We start from the raw sequence: 23305 nt of genomic DNA, 5'->3' as shown, positions 1-23305 counted from the left end.
CAAATAGGTTGCTCACTATAACTGACCTAAGGCATTTTTGCTAAAAAAATTTATTATTACTATTAACTGGAAAGTAAAATTTATATTGAACAGGAATGTATATAAAAATGGTTCTTTTCTTTGTGTTGTATCAACAACATTCACACAAGGCACAAAGATGAAGAGGGAGCATCAAAAATGTTTTGTAGTGTCATTTGTTAAAACAGTCATAGTCAGCAGACTTTGTTCTGTGTCAAGTCAGCAAGCTGTCTGACCTCCAGAATGTCTATTGCCCATTGTTTACTTTTCATGTGATATTCACAACACCATGATGAGCTACTACAAGTCTCACAGAGAGATAGCTGCATATCCATTTTTGAACTTTTTTTTTTAAAAAAAGTGACACACAATGGATGTACAAATTCTTAACAAGGCCCTCTGAAACTGATACGTGCAGGACTGCAAATAAATAAATATGGAAATGAAACCATGTATTACTTATCCATTTGGGAAAGAGAAATAAAGGAAACTCAATCCATGAAGTTGTTAAACTGTGCTGAAGTCTAGATGGAAGTCGTTTCATTCTCTTCGTTTCTGCAGAACTATTTAAATTGATTTCTAAGAAAGTGACTAAGGATCACAGTTAAAGTCCAATGCACACTTACTTAGAAGGAAATCCCAATTGACATCAGTATGTTGCACATCAACATAAAATCAAAATGGCATAATCTATCCAAATGGGACTGGAAAATATTTGTATTTGACTGGATTGTGCCCCAAGTATTTTACAGTGTGTATTTGATGTTTAAACTAGATTCAATTGTGTTTACTCCCAGATAAGAGGACTGACTCTTTAACCAATTTTTAATCAGGAAATGAGACATACCAGTGAAGCCCAGTGATGTATCCAGCACTTTGGGAACTGAAGGCCTTCATTCAAAACCTTCTGTTCTATGAATACTTTGTTTTGAGAAAAGAACTAATGATCGCATTAAGTCTGAACACAAACGTACACAACAAATGTTTGTAAGGAGTGTTATTCCACTGAAGGAATTGCTTGAAGTAAAGCAAATGCTAATCCACGACATTTAAAAGTCATGTTTGTAAAAGCAGACTTTAGAACCTAACTTTCACCCATCACAACTTCTCTTGTAACGATTAAAGCTCTACACTATTAGACTATACTATGAAAAATTGATCTCCAGATTCTCTTCCTGAGCCTTTCTCACCCTGTGTTTTGCTGTGTTCCCCCACCCCACCCCTGAAGATGCCATCTGATAAAAAGCTTCTGTGTCACTGTTTCCAAAAATAGGAGTCAAGCTGTATACACTGCATCAGGCTGCACATTCACAGTTTGATTGCACATACTTCACCCTTCATAAGACAAATGTTTGTTTGAATTACACAGCTCGGAAATTGCTTACTTTCCAGTGCTAAAACCTGTTTGTTTTCCACATGACTACTCCTGTTAGCTGTGTGGCACAGAATTCTGCAAGGGGGCAGTACATGAATCCTCAGGAAATGACGCATAAGCACATAAGTGGATGTATTGTATGTTGCATTGACGAAATTCCACTGAGACCGCATCCACCACCCAGCTGCCTGTATTCCCACCTGAATGTCACCTTGAGTACAATTGGAAATGCTGAAAGTCCCTGGGAAAAGGCAGCAGAATTTCCTCCCAAGATATCACACACAAAGATGCTAGACATGCAAACCACAGCCTTCCTGTGCAGTTCTGCACTTGCTCCCAACAAGGCAAGCAAGAGACTAATCTGGGCTGCCTCACCCAGTATATGCAAGCTGCAGGACCCCATCTGACCTAGGAATAAGCATCATGGGTGCAGGCTAGTAGGCCAACTTCTAAATACCTATGTCTTCTGAGACCATGTTTAATGTTCACTTGAATATAGTACAGTAGTTAATCAACCTACTTATGCTAGAGCAGCTGCATCGACTGTTCTAAACCACCCAGTGTAAACCTGAAACCTGCTTGATCATCACTGCTTGCTCAGGGTCAGAATCTGATGGGCACTTTCTAAAGCCCTGGAATTTGAACACTAATCTGAGAGACAGTGCATACATAGAAACAGCCCTACCAGCATGATGTGCTGAGAATTGGGCCAAGGATGCACTTTGCTGGACACATGAGGGATGCTTTTTCTTGGTGCACATTAGATCAAACCTTTATTAAGTTGCTTGAGGAGTGTGGCTGTCCCTACCACATGGTTTCATCACACCCTGCTCTAGTGACGTTCTAAATGCAAAACCAACATGGAAAGGACACATGATGTGGTTATGGCCATCTGTAGCTTCGTTGGCTTCCTGTATTAATCACATGATATGCCAAACCTACTTTAATATCAACTTACATTAGCTTCTTGCAGCTCAGTTCTAAACACATTTGCTCAATAAGTTAAGTCTCACTGCATTTTTAAGATCAGGCTCTTGAACTTATAGGCTACCTTTATTACTGGCTTAAATTAGTTAAAAGTAAATTTTAAAAGCATTGTTGTTCCTGTAAGAACTCTACTAATACACACAAAAAATGCCTGCTCATGTAATTTCAAAATAAGTGACAATGAAACTTTGTTTTAACTGAAGATTAATTGGGTTGCCCGGCATCTATACCCAAAATGAATTGGATATAAATAGAATAACCTCATATATGTATAATTACATTGACTGTTAAAATGAAGGATATGTATACAGACTCTCTTTAATCTCATGGATTGCCATAGGCAATGCAGTCATTAATCCATGGAGGGTTAAGGACACAAAGAAGGATTTTCCAAGACAGATAAATTGAAATGACCCTTCTTTGATCTCAGGAATTACAATGGAGCATCAACAGCCAGGAGAGAGTGAGCTACTATCATGTTAGTAGCACTTAAAGTTATCCCCAAATTAGTACATAATTAATATTTGCCGGGGATGCTGGAACTTCCTTTTCAGATTGTAATTCTTACTTGTAAATAACAAGAGGAGCACCCAGAAAGATAAGATATCCAACTGACTGCTTAATTGCCTTTTACTGCCTCCTTAGTTACAGGTGTAAACTCTGGATCACTCTGAAAACTTTCGCACCCTTAGAATTATCATGTAGCCTTTCATGGGGCATCTTGATGTGCAACTAATTAAACAGCCATCTCACATCACCCTATTAAACTGTCATAGGTCTGTTGTGAGTTTTTAATGTTGATTTCACAATATTTCAGTTTGATTTCCTCTAGTAACATGAATTTCAAAACTGAATTAGGGAAACAGCATGTGATAGGACAGAGTACCTCAGGGCAAAGACAAGAAAGGGGTGTCCCACTGGCTATTAAACAAAGCCTTGCGGGACACACTGTCTTGCTGTATATCATGTTTCCTAACAAAATGATCCCTGAATTTGGCAAGCAATTTCGAATTCTTGCAAATTGGATTGCCTGTCTGCTCAGTCCTTACTTTTGTTCCGTGCAATAGAAGATGGCATTTTACAATGAGAAGCCCACACTGACAAGATTGCTCTGATTTATTGCTTTGTGTTTCACTCAATTTCTTCTTAAATTAACCATTGAGTACTTTGTAGTTCTGCTTCATTTCCCACTGCTGTTTTATAAACTGCCCCTGGGGGACTCCTGACGATCTATCAAGCTCAACTTTGCTTGATCTCTTCTCCCTAAAGCATATTACAATATTAAACACTAAACTAAACCTAATCTAAGGTGAACTAGGCCCTTGCCAAGCCTACACTATTCTAGGTACTGGAAATATCTCAATCTTTCAATGCATCTCAGAAACTTCCTAGAATTACACACACACCTTTAGTTTTGCAATGGATTTGATGTGTAAGTCTGATTAGACTCCTAAAACATTACATCCCGTGTACTGCTGAATTTACAAAAAAAGTTTAGAATAAAATACAGCAAATGTTTAAATACTTTAGAATGCCTTGAATGGAATACTTGGTGGGTCACCCCACACTTCACATCGCAGCAAAACCAGATTTGCCTCAGCATTTACACTCTACAAGGAGTTGTGACCATTGAGCATACCTTTCTATCAGGAGTAGAGAAAATTAAAAAAACAAAATCATTCATACAGTCAAGACTGTCAATTCCAACAGTGGTGTTGCTTTGTTTAAATCGTTCAGCAAAGTTGCCAAGATTATCAAAGAAGATCTGTGAAATAGTTTTATTCACTCGATTAGGCAGAGTGAGGTAGCCCCCTCAGGCAGCTGACGCTGAGGAACAGGGGGTGGCAGCAAGGTGCCAGAGGACAGAACTAAGAGTGCCCTATCCCCACTGAGCTAGACTGCCACCCTCAGGACAACACAGACCTTCCACCAGTGCTGAAACAGGATTCGACACTGTTTTGTCCTTAGCCTCAGTCAGACAGCAATGTGTATGCTTTGGGTCAGCCCTGGTTTCTCTGAAGATGTTCATGTTAAGAACATAGCTGATTTACCCTGTAACAACACACACACACACAGCTTTCTTATAAAAAGTTGCTTGGAATCGCAGGTAGGAAGAGCTCTGTTGCTCTCGGGTTTCACTTGCAGGCTTCCCACAGGTATCTGGTTGGCCATGAAGGAAGAGTCTGCTGGACTAGATGGTCCTGTGGTCTGATCCAACAGACTCTTCTTATGTATCAAGGAAGGCCTACCAGCATATTTGCAGAAGGACAAACACACCCAGACCCCAACAATTCCCCACTTTCCCCCCTATTTCTGGACTCCTCTCATTAGCAAATACTGTTATTTTTCTTTCTGCGATCTTAGCATATGGGACACAACTCTCCCACCTAGAAATATGCTTCCCCTCTTTCTTTCCTGATGCCACCACATCTTCACACAAATATGGCACACATAGCTTGTCACTTGATCAGTGGCGTAGCGTGGGTTGTCAGCACCCGGGGCAAGGCAAGTAATTTGCGCCCCCTAACCCATGGATTTGCGCCCCCTAACCCGCAGGTGTTGCGCTTGGTGCAGCCGGGCCCCCCTGCACCCCCCACGCTACGCCACTGCACTTGATCACTTCTGCCGCTTGAATGGAGTACACATGAAACAATCCTTAAAGAGGTAGCAGTAGAAAATGAAAACGATCTATTCCCCCATTCAGGACCAGTAAGCTCTTCTGTGATAATAAAGAAAATGATTAATGACAGCCTGGGATCTGGATGTGACAACGTTATCTCCGCTTTGACTAGTCATTGCAAAATATTTATATGCTTTAATGAGCCAAAAAATATCCTTAAAAACCCATGCCTAGCAACAAAACCCTAAACATCTGATCATCCATAGAGGCCCAACAGTCTCTTAGATCATGTGCAACCACTTCAAAGTTGGCGTATCAAGTCAGTAATTGTAATGCTGCTTCAAAATATTTAAGCTAGAGGCCGGTTGTCGCGTGTCCCATTTACAGTCAGCATCTGTCCTCTGGTTCTATTAGAGCACAAAGCAAAAAATGTTTCCCCAAACTCACAAACAGGAAAAGCATCACCCAGCTAGAGAAGCCGCATTGGTCTCAGCTTTTTAGTTACTGAGCGGGCCTTTTGTGTCCGCATCTTTTTTTTCTCTCTCTCTCTCAAAAAGAAAGAAAGAACCCTCCACTCCACAACACACACACCCCTTCAAAATAGCGGTGGCTGAAGAAATTGCACTAATGTGTGCCTGGGGCAAAGAAGAAATAAAGAGAAGGGAGGGAGGGCTTGGCCGAGATGAAAGTGAGAGAGAAAGAAAGGAGGCAATTTAGTCTGCTCCAGCCTGAATTGCTCTCTCACTGAAGCCAAGGGTAGAGGGTTGGGATGAGTAGAGCTCTTTGGAATAGTGCACATGACTAGGGAACAATTCATTGTGACCATGCCTGCAGGCCAATTCCACTGGGTCAGAGAACAGAGAGTGCCATTCAAGCGCCGAGCAGGAGGAGTCACCCAGCACAGCAGTAAAAGAAACAGCAATGTCTCGCAAGCACATGCTTCACAAGGAGCCGGGAGAAGGCCTAGAGAGGATGGTTGTCTATCTCCTTTTCACTTGACCAGAGCTTCCATTCCAGGCTAAAACCACATCATTTCCCAAACTTGGAAACAGGCAAGGGAGATATCCACAGGTAAGCCAGAACAATACAGGGTCAAGGAATTATTCATTTAAAAAAAAACACCACCATGTGTCACTGAATGCTTCTCAGGTCAATACAAAGGCTTCTCGTCTGCTTTATTTCTTTAGCAATTGCAAGAAGACTATCAATGTGCCCCTCAAATGAACCACCATATGTGCCCATGGTTGCAGATTCTAGTATGGTGCAACTCCCAATAATTGTTTGCCATAGGTGGCAGTGATGCTGATCCCCCCCCCAATCCCTTTTCTAACTGTGGTAAATTTTGGTTGGGGAAGGGCACTAGAAACTTATTGCAATGTATTTTGGGATCTTAGTGGTGATCTGTTTACAATGTGCAGGTTCACAATGTATTGCAGAGGTGCAGAAAGAAATGCATGAGCAGTAAACCAATTCACAGTGACATCTTCAGGAGTCTTCCCCGTCCATGCCTACAGTGTGTGCTGCTTTGAAGTTTTCTTCGTAACCACTCTGGACTCAGACAAGCAGGTTTCCAGTCGTGCCCTTGCCGTACCAACACCAGCATGGCAGCCACTTATTTGAGACTCACTTCACATTTTTATAGCAGGGGTTCCTCCCACACCAATCCTTACCCAGCCAAGAGCAATGAGTGGACAGGAAATATCTACATTATTGATCCCAGGCCTGCAAATGGTATGGCCATTTGAGATGAAGCCATGTATTATTGCTGAAAAGGAACTTCACATACGTGCATGTCCAGTGGCTCACATTTCACATATTGGGAGCTGGGGACTGCCCATCTTAGATATTCAATTGTGTTGTCTTCCAATAGATTGCCAGTATACAGACCCTCCCTCTCAGTACATGCAGAACCAGAGACAAGGGTAAGCCTTGCAGGCTGTTGGCACCCTGAACCAAGGCTGGAGGGGCTTTTGTTCAGAGGAGCCGTCCCCAGATTGCTGCCTTCCAGATGCTTTGGACCACAACTCTCATCACCCCAGTGGGTTATCCAAAACATCTGGAAGGCACTATGTTAAGGATGGCTGGTTTAGAGGGATAGGATAGGCCTTCCAATAAGCAGCAGTCTCAAATGGAGACCCTAAACAAACTGACTCGAAATCAAGCAGAACTTTGTTGTTTTGCCAAAAGTGATAACACTCCAAAAAAAATTATACGCTTAAAAAAGAGAGACTATACACTGGTCCACACAAATAATTAGTTAAGGCATCTTAGTCATATCCTTCACAATCAATAGCATTAGTTTGAAGACACTGAAATCTAATTTTAGATGCTGCCACAAGAAACATTGCAACCCTCCAAGGAACGAAATGCATTCATACACTGTAACTACAGGAAATAGAATTTATGGAGTGCATTTCAAAAAAGCAAGAATTTAAACCAAGAATACCACAGAACTATTTTTCTTTAGGAGACCATTATAGAAAGCAAACCCAAAGGTCCTTTCAACTGCAAGGTCAATGAAACACAAATCATGGGATGGAGGCAGCACTGTTATCCATAGAAAACGATTCGTGAACAGGGATCCTTATAACAGGTTGGTAAAGGGGTCGGGAGAGAACCTAGTCCACAGGCCTGATTCAACCCCTCAAGCAACTTATTTTCCTCTTGCCCCCCAAGAATCCATTGATGTTTGGCAAAAAGAAAATAAATTAAAGTTGTGACTGTGCTGCACTAAGTGAAGAGGTTTAAACCTCAGCTGCAGAGGGAACATCTGAGACTGTGTATGTGTTTCTACTGTGTGTGTCCACAGTGTGGGTTCCCAGTGTTGTGTGTGCAGACTGGAGGTGGGAACACCTAATGCTGACATGTGGCCCTCGAAGGGAGGGTTTGGCAAAGGTTAATGTGGCTCTCAGGTCCAATAAGGGTAGTCATTCCTGTTCTAGAACTATATATGAGATGGTCTGATTGGGAACAATAAGTGTTATTTGTAATACACAGGCAACTACCCTGGGATCATTGTCCGAAGCCCTTCTTTGTGTGCTTCCTCTGCAAAATATCCGGAGGCTGGCAACACAAGAACAGGCCTTTTCTGTGGTGGCTCCCCACTTGTGGAATGCTCTCCCCAGGAAGGCCTACATGGCATCTTTATTACGTATCTTTAGGCAACAGACAAAAACATTCCTCTTCTCTCAGGCCTGTGGCTAATTAAACAATCTATGGCACTTTAAACTGGGGGGGGGGTGTTATTGCTTTCTTTGTTACTATGTTATGTATTTTTGTATTTTTTATAATGTAAACTGCCCTGTTTATGGGTGCTACAGAAACTTTAACAACAACAACTAGTGTGCATTTTTTAAAATGTAGCTAGGAAGGCTCACACATAATCAGATAATCTGGTCCACTTCACTGTGAGTATCTGAATACTTGTATTTTGAAAAAAAAATTGAAATCTGTCCTGTTGGTTTTTTATTTTACCTGCATAAAAACCCTACAAGATGGGATATGCAAAGTAATGCCCAAATTGGAAAATCAGAGATTTGAGCCTGAGTTTCCTGCAACCAGCAACACAACAAATATCACAACTCCACTAGGTCAAACTGACTTTCGGGGAAGGGGCGTTGTTATTTATTCTTCTTAAATCACTCATAATCGTAGGAATCTTTCCCAAATTAGCAGCTGCTTACATTAACAAATACCTTCTTCCTTTGAGATTAAGGCTGGGATTGAATAATAAGTACTAGTGTACAGCAAAATCTCTTCATGTGCTAGTAAAATATTTCAACCACATCCAGCACCGAAGAGTACAATTTAAAATTTCAAGAAAAATATGTAATCAATTTCTGTCTTAACTCATCTCATCCCTAGATGTCAACATGTCTGAGAACAAAGTTATAGTGAAAGACTTAGCTGTGAATTATGCAAAGTTCTCTACATTTTCCCAGAACTGTTTTTGTTTTGTTTTTGTTAGGTGTTTTTTTTTAAAAAAAAAAAAAAAGGTTGGAGATGCAGAAAGCCAGCTCTTTCTGAAATGTGTGAAGCCTACATTTCATAGAGATCGCTGGAGAAACATTTCATGAGAGGTCATTGCACCATTCATAACCATGGAGTTTCTACCACAGAAGTTTCTGTTCATAATTCTAAAGTTTCCAACACAGAACCAAGAGCAAGACCAGTCATAAACCAATGCCTTCATAAAGGAAATCTAAAAGAAAGCTTATGATGCAGTTCGTAAGGTTATCTCAGCTCCAACTCAATAATAATTACTTCTGCACAAACATGTTGAGATTCCGGCAAGTGTCTTAAAGATTCATTTCATACATAATGTTTTCAAAACAAATCCACTGATACCAATTCTTTTGAGCATTTAGAAACAGCCATCAATATTATATAATGGCAACAATAAATCTCCATTTCTTGAGGCTCAGAAAATTAACCATATTCCATTTTTCTCACTGTTATTAGTTGCAGTAGTTATCAGCTTACTAAAGACACATTTAGAGTTAAAAGAAACAAAAAAAAATGATTATCCTTTAAGTTTTGCTCTGACAAAAAAAAATCCATTTATTTCACAGATATTGAAGGAACAAATAGCAAGACTTCCAATAGCCTTTGCAAATATGTTTATGATTAAACTTCCTGATTCAATTCAAAACAAAAAACTGTTTGTCACTTGGAGTGCCTCCATTTTGGGGAATATGTGTTCTGAAATGCCAAAAATGATCTGAAATGCATTTTGTTAAGGACTGAATAAAATAAATAACAGTTATTCGGTGTTCTTGAGGTTTGGCACCATGACTTAGCCCAGAACCAAGACACCTCCATCCAAAGATCCTTACCTAAGTTTTAAATCAACAAGGTTCATTTTCAAATAAATGAGCTCAAGACTGGGCACAATGCAAGGAAAACAGGCATTGTCATTAATAAAAATGTGTTGGCCATTAACATTAGCTGTTTCTTCCCTAGCCATCCTTTCTTCACCCCACAGTTTATTCCGCTGCTAAGATTTAAGAGAGTGGAAATCTACATTCAGTGCAGAGGCCTCCTGCTCAGTGACCAATCTGCCTTAAAAAAATAAAAAAAATAAACCCATGAACCTGCTGGCATTGTTTTTCTCCATTTGTGCCTCTCTTTCTTGACATATACATTTGAACACTGTGAAGATGCAGCTCTCCTTAAATCTCTAGTAGGCTTGAGGGTGTCACCTCCCCCTCCCCTCTCTTTTTACAATGTGGAGGGATGCTATAGTCTTAAAGAATGGTTTCAGTTGTCCTTCCTGAATGGCTGTCGGCATCTCTAGCCGTCTAGAAAGGCTAGAGACATTTTGTAGGTGAAAATAGCCACTTTTTCCACGGTGGAGAGTCCATAAAACTCCTCAGAGCATTGGCTATTGGGGCTCATTGAATAATTCATCCCTCATTGCAAGCCCATAATGTCTTTTCTGGCCCTATTGTAGGGCCTGTTTTCTCTTCTTTTCTCCTTGAATTATAAAAAGGTTGCCTTCCTTTGTCCACATCAAGCTGCTGCGAGCTGAACCTTTGTCTGGCCAGAGCTAAAGTGCGAGTTTCAATGGACTCTCCCCTCTTTGTTTTCCAAGTTCATCTCCAAGTGTAGATTGTGTATAGAAGGCCTTCTTTGTAAAAGCTGGAAAAGTTGTACAAATGTTTGACCAGCTCATTTGGTACTTTTTGTCTCCTGTTCTCCAGGGCCTATGGTGGATGTGCAAGGGGCAAGCTTTGGAGGAGGAGTGCGAGGGGAACCTCAAACAACAAGTCATCCCGGCACTGGCAACAGCCCCGTCTGCCGACTCAAGCCATAAGGTCTTGGAAAACCAGCTCCAACATCAACAACAGACAACCTGTAGAGAAGTGGATTAAGGATCCTCCCCTCCTTTAGATGGCAACTGCAACAGACTCTGAATTTGAGGGTGGGGGTGGGGAAGAAGAACCCTATTGAAGCAGATGGAAATCTATCTTGCACCCTGATCCAAAATGCACTTACTTGGAAGTCAGCTCTATTGACTCCTGTTACTGTGTTAATGCAAAGCTGCAATCTTTCTATATGTAGTAGGTCTTATTGAAGCAGGATTTGCAACAGACTAAGCATGCACAGCAGAGGTTCAAAATAGAATCATAGCCCCAGACTGTGTGTTAATCTAGCTATGGTTTGTTTTTCACATTAAATGTGTATGTGCACGCGCATGTGTGTACAGAGAGAGAAAGAGTTCCTTTTTTTCAAAAAATTCTCTCTTTATTCTTTCACTTTCTTCCCTCTGTTGCTAGAATAAAACTTGGAAGTTCTATAAATCAACAACCCAGGTAGCCTTTGGAGGAGAGCAGCATATAGATATTGTTATATAGATCTGGTATCTTCCTGCGTTCCTGCCATCTCAAGCCTATTTATTTTTACTTCAAAGTAAGCAAAGCCCACTACAATAGTAGTAAAGATGGCTTATGCACGCTACTATCCTACTTTAACGGGCAAGATCTCTCGTTTGACATGAAGCCCGGGACGGGGGGGACGGGCAGGATCGCGACCTTCTCTCAAGGACTTCTCTCCCTCCTCCTCCTCCTCCTCCTCCTCCCCCCTCCCCTCCCCTGTCCCTTTTTATTTAATGACTTCAGCTTGACTAACCCAAAATATTGTTCAGATTTAAGGACACAGGGGGGAAGGGACTAAACGGCTCTGGCCACACGATTGAGCAACTAGCTTTTCACAACGAGTTCAGACAACGAATCTCCCCTCTCCCCCCCCCCCACTTCCCACCCCCCACTCCTACCCCTACTGGGAGCCTCTTTCCCCCCAGATTGCGAACTCTTCATAAATAACGCCAATTGAACACTGTGAGATTTAAAAGGCGGGGGAGGGAGCCTTACTTTGTGGGGGAGGGGAATGAAGTTTTGGACGTGCATCCTTATCTGCTTCTAGATTTCACACACACGCTTGCTGATCAGAACATCAGACTCAGAACTCTTCCCACTTCTGGGAAGAGTTGTCTAATAACATGAAATTAAAGTGAATAAGAGACTAGAACTCTCCAACTGGGCTGTTTAGAGACCATGGAATTCACACAACTGGGTGTCCTCCATCCATTCCTCTCTCTTTCTCTCTCCCTCTCTTCGGCTCACCCAGAAATACACAGAATTGAATCGAGCGTTTCTGGCAGCCCATTCCATAACCCACACATGCCGATAACTTTGTTGTTGTTGTAACCTCCGGTTCCGTCCATTCATGCCTGTTCCAAATTTTAGTCAGAGAAAAGCTTTCCTATGCCTGTTCACCGGCTAAATTCAATCCTGCTCGCTTGCTTACTTGCTTTCCTGGGCGCAGGATCGCGCTGTCTCTCTGGCAAAGATGCTCAGCGCTCCAGCTTGGAAATAAAGCGCCCCCGGGATGCCGTGGGACTCCCTTGGGCTGCAATCCCAGGCGCACTTACTAGGGAGTAAAGCCCTATCGAACGCCTGGGGACTTTCTTCTAAGTAAACGTGGATAGGATCGCACTATTACTTCCTTGCGCGTAAAGGTTGCTAGTACCGGGAGGCCTACAACGCAACCCCCCCCCCCATTCCTGCATTAAAACACATTGCCAGGCCGGTTCTGCAGCGCAAAAAGCGCGCATCCCAACGTTTTCAGATAAGTTAGCTCCAAGCAAGCGTGTTAATTTGCAACAGAGCCCAGCAAAATCGACTTCCTAGCAACGGGAGTAGAGAAGACGAGAGACGAGAGCAAATCTTACTCAGGGTCAGACAGACTGTCATCTTTCCGTCCCATCCTAGCCTAACACGGATGAGCCGGAGAATAATAACTCTTCCCTGAGCCACGGGCGTAGGGGGGGCCAGGGAGGCAGCTGCCCCCCTCCAAATCAAGTAAATAAAAATAGTTAACTGACCAATTGCATCACAGATAACTCGGTTCTGCCTCCCCCATAACGCCTGCCCCCCCCCTCCAAAAAAAAAATCCTTCGGTTAAAGAGCAGGCGACGACCCTGGATGCAAACGGAAGCTCGACGGAAATTAGCGGACTTGCTTCCAAGCAAGCAAACAGGCAAGCAAGCTGCAAGGACACCAATTTGGAAGTCGTACCATCGGAAAGGATGGGACTTTGTTTCTTTTTTTGTCTGACAATTAGCATTTAGGGCCCTATCCCAGCTCCCTGTTTCCTCACAAGTAAGTCCCGTTGAGTTCATCGGGTGCTTTCCCCTGGGCAACTGTGCTCAAGATTTCAGCCCGAGATTTTCAGCGCACCGAATGGGTGTGGGACTTCAAGCAGGCGTAAAATATCAAAATGAGTTTTAGTCAGTGTGTTTACATTTGAAGGGGGAAACTGGGCTACAAGCTACAGGCTGACTAGACGGTCTATCAGGTTGCCACCTTTCTTCCCGGCCCTGATCCTGTGCCTTGGGCAGCCGCCTCACACAGAAGTGAAACTTTGATCCCTGCTCTTTCTCCATCCTAGGAAGAATCTCTACCTGCTTTTATTTCTGCCTGTGTCAGGCGCCAGACACAAGAAAAGGACAAGAGGAGTACAGCAAGTATCGTTGTCTGTACTGTTGGAACCGCGGAAGACATGACCACGGAAGACATGTTCTTTCAGTGGGGATGTCCTCTTCCTGAGGCAGATCTCGCCAAAGATAGTACTGCGACTCCCAGACAAAAGGTAGCATAAATACAGTTAGGCGGAGACTGGAGTCTGTCTAAACGCGAGACCTAAACCTATATACATAATTCCATCCTGCAAAACTCCCAAATAAACCTGTTTAGGACAGTTGTACCGCCAGGATGGGACTTTGGGGCAGACGTCCAGGGCCCCCGCAGAGTGGAATGATCTAGTAGACAGGGGAAACGCAGCAAGGGGCTCACCATGTTTTTAAGTAAGTGCCGGAGTGACGAAGGCCCTTAAGTCCAGAATCAAAATTTACCCAACTGCACCACTTGTTGGCCGAAAGAGTCACAATATCTCGCTGAAACTGGCATGCACCACCAATAGATAGGCAGACAAGGAGAGCAGTCATCTCAACCAACTTCTCTTCAACCGGGAAACCTTTCAGGGGCTTGGGAGCTGGGGACCTATTCGTGCGTGGTTCTCTCTTTCCTGAAGCTACCTAAAGCTGCCGCCCAAAAGTCTCACCCTTAAAGGGTCCTCTTTTCACAATCGCGAAGGAGGGCTTCTCCGCCGACACCTGGGTAAGCCCATCTCCACCCCTCCCCTCCAAAGCCAAACACCACCGAAGTGTCTCTCCCGGAGATTCTCCTAAATGGAAACGGAGCAGCCAGTACTACCCTTTCGACGACGCCTAACATCCCCCTTCGATCAACATGCTCGACGGCTCCCCTAGCCTTTCTACATCTTCCTCTGTCCCATAAAGCTATAGGCCCTGATCAATCATCTTTGCACTCTCTAACGGCGCCTCGGTCCCCTCAAAGAAGAAGAAGAAGCCGGCCGCCCTTTACCTCGTTCGCTGAGGATGCCGTCGATGCTGTGCTTGGCTTTCTTCTCGCTCTCCTCCACTTCCTTCCTCTCCAGCTCGGCTTCTTCTTCTTCTCCCTTCCCAAATTTGCTTCTCAGAATACGGCTGATGGAGCTCACTTGGGGAAAGAGGGGGAAATATAACTGAAGGCAGAAGCTGGATGGAGGCGGCAGCAGCTGCAACTAACTGTGGAGAGCATCCTTTGCTTATGTGCTGGGGGGGTTGGCAATGAACCTCCTTCGGGACTAGTGGCGTTTGGCAGTCTCGGGGCGAATCCTTTCGGATCCCTCGCTCATCACAGAAAAGTTTAGCGTTCCTTCTGATTTGTAGCTTAAAGGATTACGACTGCTCGGCCGTTTATTGCATTTTTACGATTCTGTTGTAAACAGTCTTGACATATATTTTTTAAAAAAACTGAAGGAGTGAATGTATAATTCTTCCCACCCACCCCCAACACAAACAAACGAAGAAATAAATAGGAAAGACCCCGTGCGCATTTAAAAGCGTTAATATGATCAACAGCTGAAGCGCGAGGAAATCAGGATTTCCACTCCAACTAAACGAAAGATTTAAAGAGAGGTTGGTACCCTACATTAAAAAATAATAATAACCATGTAAAAGGTTGTAATTGTATGAACACTGCCTTGAGAGAGCCACACTGAGCACACCTCTGAATGCGCAGTGCAGATTGACTTCCGAATAAACTCGCAAAAGATCCGGATCTTGGAGCTCTGGAAGCTTTGCAGCCCATTCCTCTGCAAGTTTACTCGGAAGTAAGTGTTCATTACGGCTTAACCCCACCCCCCACCCCAAAAAAGCGTGCATAGAAATGCAGCCTCACGTCGAAGCCATTTCGAGTTAGGTTAAACCTTTGTTGCAAAACAGCAGCGAGCAGAATATACTGTATGTATTAACCCTACGGGCTTCGGGTGCATCTGGCTGGGTGGAGTGAAAGTCCTTCTCCTCCCATGGATTTTCACTCTCATCGATCTCAATGGAACTTTGTAAAGGTTCTGGGGTGAACTTGAGTTCAAATCCAAAACTTTCGCTTCCCAAAACTGGTTGCGGATCAGGCTATTAAATTCCTTTCTTTTTGCTATAGGCATGAACTTGCCTGGGGAAGGAAAGTTGGATATTTTAACTCAGCGCACCGCATTTTTTCCGCGCTGGACCATCAAAGAACTAATTCCTTCCAAGTCTTGACTATGTCGGGGGGCCACCACCAATCAGTCCTTCCACGTTCCCACGGGCTTCTCGCCCACCTACTCCCCGCCACCGCTTCCTGATCTAAAATAGCTTACAATCCACTTCTTGCCTCGGTTCAGCGCGAAACGCCTCGATAGACTAGTTCTGGAATTCTTCCGAGGAAGAGTGATCCCCCCCCTTTCTTTCTCAGAGGATGCGCGGAGTAGAAAACAAGACGGCACAATCGCATCGCACCGTTTGCAAAAGCCCTTTTCCATTCCCAATGAGCAAAATAAATAAAACATAAAGAATGTCCTTGTGCTTCTTATACATTGTGCTATTTTTTTTAAAAAAAGGGGGGGGTTATTTTTTCCAATCCCTGGCCTGCTAAACATTCCCGTCCCAGGATTGTTGCTCTGGGAGGAAAGGAATGAGCGAGAGCGAGAGCGAGAGCGAGAGCGAGAGAGAGAGAGAGAGAGAGAGAGAGAGAGAGAGAGAGAGAGAGAGAGAGAGAGAGAGAGAAGCGGAAAGCGATGCTCTAGGATGTTAATTAAAAACAAACCTTCCCAGCCCGATGCTTCGTCGCTACATGTGCTTCAATGGTAGTTAATCGGATCACCCGGATTTATGAGAACTCAAGGAAATGACAAGCCACGAAGATTGCTTGTCTTCTTTTACTACGTCCCACTACCTAGCCCGGCTCGCAGCCTTTTCCCCAACGCTACACGATCTCTTTCCCTCGGTTTCTTTCATCCAATGCCTATAAGATAAAGCCAGATCATAGACACTCATCCAGCAAGTCGCGCAAGGCCCCACAGGGCCCGTGAAAGCCTGCAGTCTGTCGAGAGCAGCGTCGTTTGATGTCTCTTATGGGAACTCAGGGCGGGGGGTTGGGGAGAGGAAGGCAGGGCGAGCTTCTAAAACAATCATATATATATATATCTGGTGTTTAAACCGACATCGATCCGGCCTGCAACTTTAATTGTGCTATTTGGTGGGGGAAAGTTCCAATGAAATCCATGGGAGTGAAAGCTCCGGTCTTTCTTAGACTTTTCGTCCACTGAATTAAGTGCGGCTTCCTTGCGAGTAAAGCCGCTTAGGATCGAGCTGTAATAACGACTGTCTGTAAGGAAGTATTTTCAGGGCTGGGTTGACAATTCCAGCGAAGTTTTCGAGGGCACTAGCCTCTTTCCTTAGAGGCGTTCCCCTAATTTCGATGGCACCTTCCGCACACTGACCTGGGAGCTGGTGTACCAGAATCAACTGAATCAACTTCCCTATCAATATATATCAATATATAGAGGCTCTCAACCCTTCCTTGGGGGGGCCAAGCAGATGCTCTGCGGTTGAGCCCTTTCCTGCCATGCCAGACGTCGTCGATCTGTGCAATCGGCTTAAGTGGGTGCAGGATCCGGAAGCTGGTGAACCCCAAGGGCATTTTGAATGAGTCCCCTTCGGACTTACCTGAAGGCACAGTGTTTCTGTCGCACACGCCGTCCTTCAGCAGCTTGTCCCGGATCTCCCAACTGAACATGCCCGCGTTGTCTCGTTTATATTCCTCGATCTTCTTCTCGACATCCGGCGTCGTCACCTGCTTTAATAGAAAGGACCCAGAAAGGAACAAAAGTTGGGACACTTTGCGGGGAGAGAGATGGGAAAGAAAGCGGGGGTGGGGGGTGGGAGAACCCGGCGCTCCACGAGGATGAATGAACATCGAGGGCTCAGCCTAGGGGTGGAATCAGACTGATGCTGCTGAAAGTCAGGACCAATCCCGGATACTTCCTGAACAAATCCTTCATCTCCTCGGCTTTGCAGACCCTGGGGTGCCAATTTGACAGAAAACAGCTGAAGCAAAGATGTGAAATGACTCGAACATGGGCTTTTAAAATTAGCAGCACTCCCCATAAAAGGAACTGAGCATTGGGGGGGGGGGGGGCTAAAGAATCAGGACTCACGTTTGAAAAAGAAAACTGAGAGCCCAAGAAACGCTGTCTTCTGTGTGACACGAAACAGGCTTGCAAAAGGATTCAGAGCAAAATTAGAAAGGAAACCCTCCGGTAGCTTCCTAAAGCCATAGGTTGGCAATCAAGGTCGATCGGAATCGAATAGGACTCCTTTCAAAGTACTGTATCGGGGTGTAAAAATGAAATGCCAACAAGGGAGAAGAGGGGGGGGAGAGAAGGGAAGGTGGGGGGGTCCCATTCACTTTATGATTAGAACAAAACATCATTAAAAAAAAAGTCCTGAAAGTTCATAGAAACTTTTGCCAAGCAAAAACAGCCAAATTCCGGAAAACCTAGAAGAGGGGCTGCTGCAGCCAACAGCAGCGTCCTATTTCTAAAGATTCACGAAAATTTGCTGCATGCATGAAGCCTTTTATTAAGCGGAAATTAATATCCCCTTCTGTTAAAAGATGAAATAAGATTACTTTTAATTTTATGTATAGAAATATAAATACACACACAGGGGGGGGAAACCCACCCTAAAATGCTGTGTATTCGCGTTGAGGTTTCAAACCTATCTGTTCCTTTGCCATTTAAGATGGGGATGGGGAGGGAATGGCGAGGACGGGGGGAAAAAACCCCAGTGTCAGAATAAATTATTCAAAGTTGGGAAATGGTTTCGCAGACAAACTTTTATTAACATTAAAATCAGACTGGAAGCGGGGACGTGACTGTTCGATTTAGTATCTTTCTGACCTCTTAACGTTTGTATGTAAACAGTTTGGGAAACTAGTAATTTATACGCTAGACTGCGCAATGCACCTCGGAGGAGAAGGCTAAGGAAGGAATAAAGCGCTTGGCTCCAAAATTCATTTACCCGGATTACATTGAATTCAGTGATAATTAGTTTCCAGAGAGGGAGGAGGAAGTATATTTGGGGGTGAGATGAGAATGCAACGTTTGTAGCAGAAGTTGGACGACAGAGATGGGTAGATGGAAAGGTAAATTACTGAAATTCAAGTTTCTCTTGGATACAGTCCACTCTCGTTAGTGGTGTGATCCAAAATCAGTTAAACCTCCGCGTTTATTGGCACACTTGTCCCAAGGCCATTATCAGCCTCGCGGATTCCTGCCCTGGTTAAGGAAAGTCGTTTAGGATCCCAGCCTTCGCTAGCATCGCAGTGCGCTGATCCCGGTTCTGGGCTATAGTCCCCTTCCCCTTCCCCTTCCCCTCCCCCTCCCCCATCACCCGCCACTGCTTCGAGGGATCCGCAAGGTCTAACAACTGTCTGTCTGAAAGTTACTTTGGCCAGGAGAGAATGGGACTAGTGCACGGTTTACTTTTCTAGATCCTACTTAGAAAAAACGGCGCATGCTTCTTGAGGGTGGCTGGGTAAGTGTGCAGCAATATGCACGCGCTAGAAGGGGGTTGGGATCTGTATCTCCGCAGGGCTAGGGTGGTTGTAAAGGGGTGTAAGGAAAACCGAGAGCGTTCCAACTAGGAGAGGGTGGGGGGAAGGAATGCGCTGCGTTCAGAGCTCCTGCGCTCTGCCAGGCCCGTTTGAAGCAGCGAAGAGTCGGCGCTGCAAATCCCAGACACAGCGATGTCAGGATCGCGAAGGCAGCGCACCAACGTGGACCTGCGGGGACCTGTGCGCTAGCCAAGGAGGTCAGAACTGGTTGGAACTTTAGAGCTGAAGTTCTGCACGTCTGTCCCTCGCCCCCCTTAATTAACAGAACCACCCAGTCCTTTCTTACTCCATATAATCCGAATCCGGATGCCTTGCTACAAGATCCCAAGCGCCCGGGAGCATGCACTGGAAGGGAGGGAGAGGGTGATGCACCCATTTTGTAGGCCTTTGGATTGAGCAGGTTCTGAATAAAAGCGCAACTGAGTTCTTCAGGTCCGCGGCCCGAAGCTGCCCCCGCCAATTCCCGCCCCCCTCGCCTGATCTGGCGGCGCTGCGCCTTCCTCACCTTGGGTTTGCTGCCTCCGATTGCCCCCGGCCGGATGGAGCCGGTCTCCTGGTACCTGCAGAGGATCTTGGAGACGCAGCCGTGCGAGACTCGCAGCTGGCGAGAGATGACGCACGGCCTGATCCCGTGGTGAGCCATCTCCACGATCTTGTGGCGGATGTGGTTGGGCAGAGGCCGGCCGTTGATGAAGACGCCCCCGAGCTGGTTGACTCGGCCTTGGCCCAGCGGAGTCGACACTGGACAGAGGGGGGACAAAGAAGAGAGGGCTCCTTCGGTATCCGAGCGGCCTACCTCACTTACACGCAAGGTACAGTGACAGTTACACACGACACACAGTGACGCGCGTTCCAGGCAGCTTCCCCTCTCCCTTGCGTTTGGTGGCATCGTTTGAGCCTGGCACACGGATCCTGAAACACTTTCGCTTGGAACTTTTCGCGCACGTGTTCAGGATTGGTTAACAAACGGGTTAGTTATTCCCTGATACCTTTTGCTGTCTCTGTCGTAGCAAACAGAGGCTAAGCCGTGGCAAAACTGTGGGCTTTCTTATATCTGTAAGAGATATATAGTTCTGGGCGAAGCGGGCATTTTGATCTGTTTTAAAAACCGAACCGCGAAGGTTATATTTATTCTCGGTCGGCTTCCACTGAATTTTCTTCCGAGAAAAAGTGCTTTGGGTATCAGTTCAATAAATATTTCTTCCTAGGTTGAAAACTCCCTAATACAAGCCGCGGTTGGCGTTTGGAAGTCTTTGGCTACCGCAGGTATTTTCCTTCTCTTAAATCGCTCTTTCTTTTCCTCGGAAGGAAAACATAACAGTGTTGACAAGTGCTCTAAGTAATCGGAGTATCGCCAATTCCCCCCAAAAAGAAGCAATTTATGATTCAAAAAGATCCAGAAAAAGGGGTAAATTTAAGTAACAGCAACTTTTCTGCAACTGGTCTCCTGCTTCTCACTGTAGGGAGAATCTAAGCACCGTAGACATTTAACCACGGGTCTTCTGAAGTCTGCTAGAATGTGACAATCTGCCCCATTTTGAATAAACACAGTCTTTTTTAAAATAAAAACCCCCCACAACTTTAATATTTACTTATACTGTTTGCGTTTCATATGTCGGGGCAGTTTTGGAAAGGAAGTGGTAGGCACCATGCATTTGGGAAAGGAATAAAAATGTTATTATTAAGAGTCACAGGAAAACCCGATTTCGAAAGACGTTTGGTGTTTTGTTTATTTGTTTGCTTGTTTCCGATTAGTTCGCTTTCTTGCCCACCTGTTTGTGCATCCCTTCTCCAGATCACACTGACTCTTTTCGCCCTGAAACAATTTGTACAGTATTGTTTCATCGCTTGCTTTAACCACCTTTAACGTTTTCGTAAACTCGCTGAAGAGTTGCCAACTTTCTTGCGTCTGAGCGGATTATACGAAAATCAACAGGCTAGGAAAAGATCCCACCTGTTTTCAGTCTCTCTTGCAAGAGGGAACAGAAAAGTCCCCCACATTTAATAATGAAATCCTAGTTGGAAAGCTCTTAAGATTCAATTAATGGAAGGGAGTTTCTTGACATGTTTTGGACAAACTGCGAAGGTCCACACGAACCATGCTGTGTGTTGCGCGGGTGTGTGCCCACATGCACGAAAGTGAGAGTTTGAGCTGAGTTGCTTGACAGCACTTAAGGCGTTTTTCTACCTATTAATGTCCCTAAACAGTAGTCATTGGAATTGCTAGTTTTGTGGTGGCATTACCGGCTTGTGCTTGTAAAGGAAGCAAGGGAAAGCCGGTTGAACGTCCTGTAAACTTCCCTTATGCAAGGGAGTTTCTGGCGGAGTTAGAAATTTGGGGTGTCCTCCTGCTCTGACACTGCGACCAGGTTTAGTGACTCGCTCACCTACAGTGCTTACCAGCCAGGTGACAATTCCACCCTCCAAGTGAAACCGACATGAAAAGCAAAGAGGGAAATAAACTCGTTTGGAATCTGCGCTGCCTCTGCCTTCTCCAGTGACCTTCCTGTTTTTTTCCCTATCTTCTCTCCTTTTCCCCCCAAATTTTTTAAAAAGTTGACATAAAAGTAATGCGTATAATTCGTGGGTGTGTCGAGAGAGGGGGACATTTCTGTCTGCGCTTTTCCATGCTGTTGAAACTAGGCTACGCTCCAATCCAGTCTCCTTGGAAAGGAATCCCTGTTAATTTCGCTGGCACCTACTTCCAAGGAAGCGTGCCTACAATGGCAGCTAAAACCTTCTCTCTTGCTCACGACCCGCTCCTTTCTAAGCGTGTGCACATCAACTTGTTTTTCCGCAACTCCACGAACTCAAGAGTTCAGGTCCACAGCCAGGAATAACCAAGTCGGCCTCATTGGCACCAAAGCAGGCCACAGATTCCCCACCCCCTCCTCCCCACCCCAACATCCCATTTTCCTGCTCCACGGTCTTACCTTCTAATGGGAACCCGCTGCGAGGATAATTCTGTCCGGGAGCTGGTCGCATCATCCTTGGGACAGCTCCACCCAGACTTGTCATTTTCAAGGCAGCTTGACTCTCTTTCAACGTATTATATCCAGGTATAGCGGAGGTTAAGAGGAAAGGGCAAACGCAGATCAGCTCTGGGAAAAGATCCGCAGAGAATGAATCGAGTAGATTTGTTGCTGTTGCTGTTGTTGTTGTTGTTGTTAAAAAAGATATTAATAAAAAGGAGGGGAAGGAGAAAAGGGGGAAGGGATAAAGCTATGGGAAGGGGGGAAGGGGGGTCGTTGTCCCTGGTCTGTTTCTCAATCAAACGTGGTATCTCGAGTCAAAAATGTGGCCGAGAGAGAAAGTGAGAGCGAGGGAAAGAGAGAGTGAGCAAGGAAAAGGAGGTGGGGAAAGTTTTGCCCGGAGAAAAAGGCTGCCGAGGAAGCCGCGAGATGCCTGGTCCCAGCCGTGGGATGAGCTCACTTTGCTACGAACTGGGCTTGAGTGGCAGGAATGATTTCTTCCTGTTGTTGATACGAAGTGAAAGGAAGCTCCGCTCCGGAGTATTTATTAGTTCTTTCACCCCAAGCTTCCTTAGGATCTCTGCGCCGCGATTGGCCAGCCTGGAGACTGTCCCGTCTGGAGAAGACACGAGCTGATTGGACGACAGCGCCAACTTTCTCTTCTCCTCCTGACAATCGAAGGGCTCCGGCTTAGGAGGGTGACCCGGGATTTGCCTCTCTCTTCCCTTGATGAAGTGCCTTTTCTTTCAGAGAATGGCTGGACAGGAGAAAATGCAAGAGGAGCAGGGGAGGGAAGCGGCGGAGGAGGGAGGAGGAGGAGGTGGGGGGGAAGGACGGTCCCTTCCTTTTTTCTCCCTTTTTTTTTTTACAACTCCTCTTGGCACAATGCCACTGTGCGAGAGATTACAATGAGGAAGTAGCCAACCTCTTGCATGGCTTGAAGTCAGTATCTTTCTCTGCCTCTCTGCCTCTCTCTTTCTGGGCCACCTTTTCTTTCTTCTACAGCGAGGTTGTAAATGCGCAGCTGTACGCAGGGAAACTCAAGAGAAACTCCAGCGTTTCTCTCGAGACTCTCCTTTGTCCTTTCAAACTCCAGACTAGATTCCCCTGGGCGTGTGTCTGGCATCCAGCAAAACTCTCTCTCTCTCTCTCTCTCTCTCTCTCTCTCTCTCTCTCTCTCTCTCTCTCTCTCTCACTTAGCCCCCACTCAACCCCCTCCCTTCTGTTTTCAAACTTTTCAAAGCAGCATTTGGAGGGAGTGGAAACCCAG

At 45.0% G+C, this 23305-nt stretch overlaps 1 protein-coding gene across 3 annotated transcripts in view; it reads right to left on the bottom strand.

Moving 5' to 3' along the window:
- The window catches only part of PAX3 (paired box 3), a 107593-nt gene extending 84813 nt beyond the window's left edge, over nt 1–22780 (bottom strand). The window contains exons 1-4 of one of the 3 annotated variants that reach the window (XM_081192673.1): nt 21997–22775; nt 19569–19804; nt 17113–17242; nt 14447–14581 (exon numbers count right to left, since the gene is read on the bottom strand). In XM_081192673.1, coding sequence (XP_081048799.1) covers nt 14447–14581; nt 17113–17242; nt 19569–19804; nt 21997–22081 — 586 coding nt within the window. In that variant the 5' untranslated portion in view covers nt 22082–22775. Of the gene's footprint in view, nt 1–14446; nt 14582–17112; nt 17243–19568; nt 19805–21996 lie in introns of all 3 variants that reach the window. The other 2 variants (XM_081192674.1, XM_081192675.1) reach the window with 2 other exon arrangements.
- Between the last annotated feature and the right edge of the window lie 525 nt (nt 22781–23305).

Source organism: Podarcis bocagei (genome assembly GCF_964188305.1).
Source record: "Podarcis bocagei genome assembly, chromosome: 4".
Taxonomy (NCBI): Eukaryota; Metazoa; Chordata; class Lepidosauria; order Squamata; family Lacertidae; genus Podarcis; species Podarcis bocagei.
The sequence above is the reverse complement of the archived record's forward strand: the minus strand, read 5'-3'. Positions and strand labels throughout refer to the sequence as shown.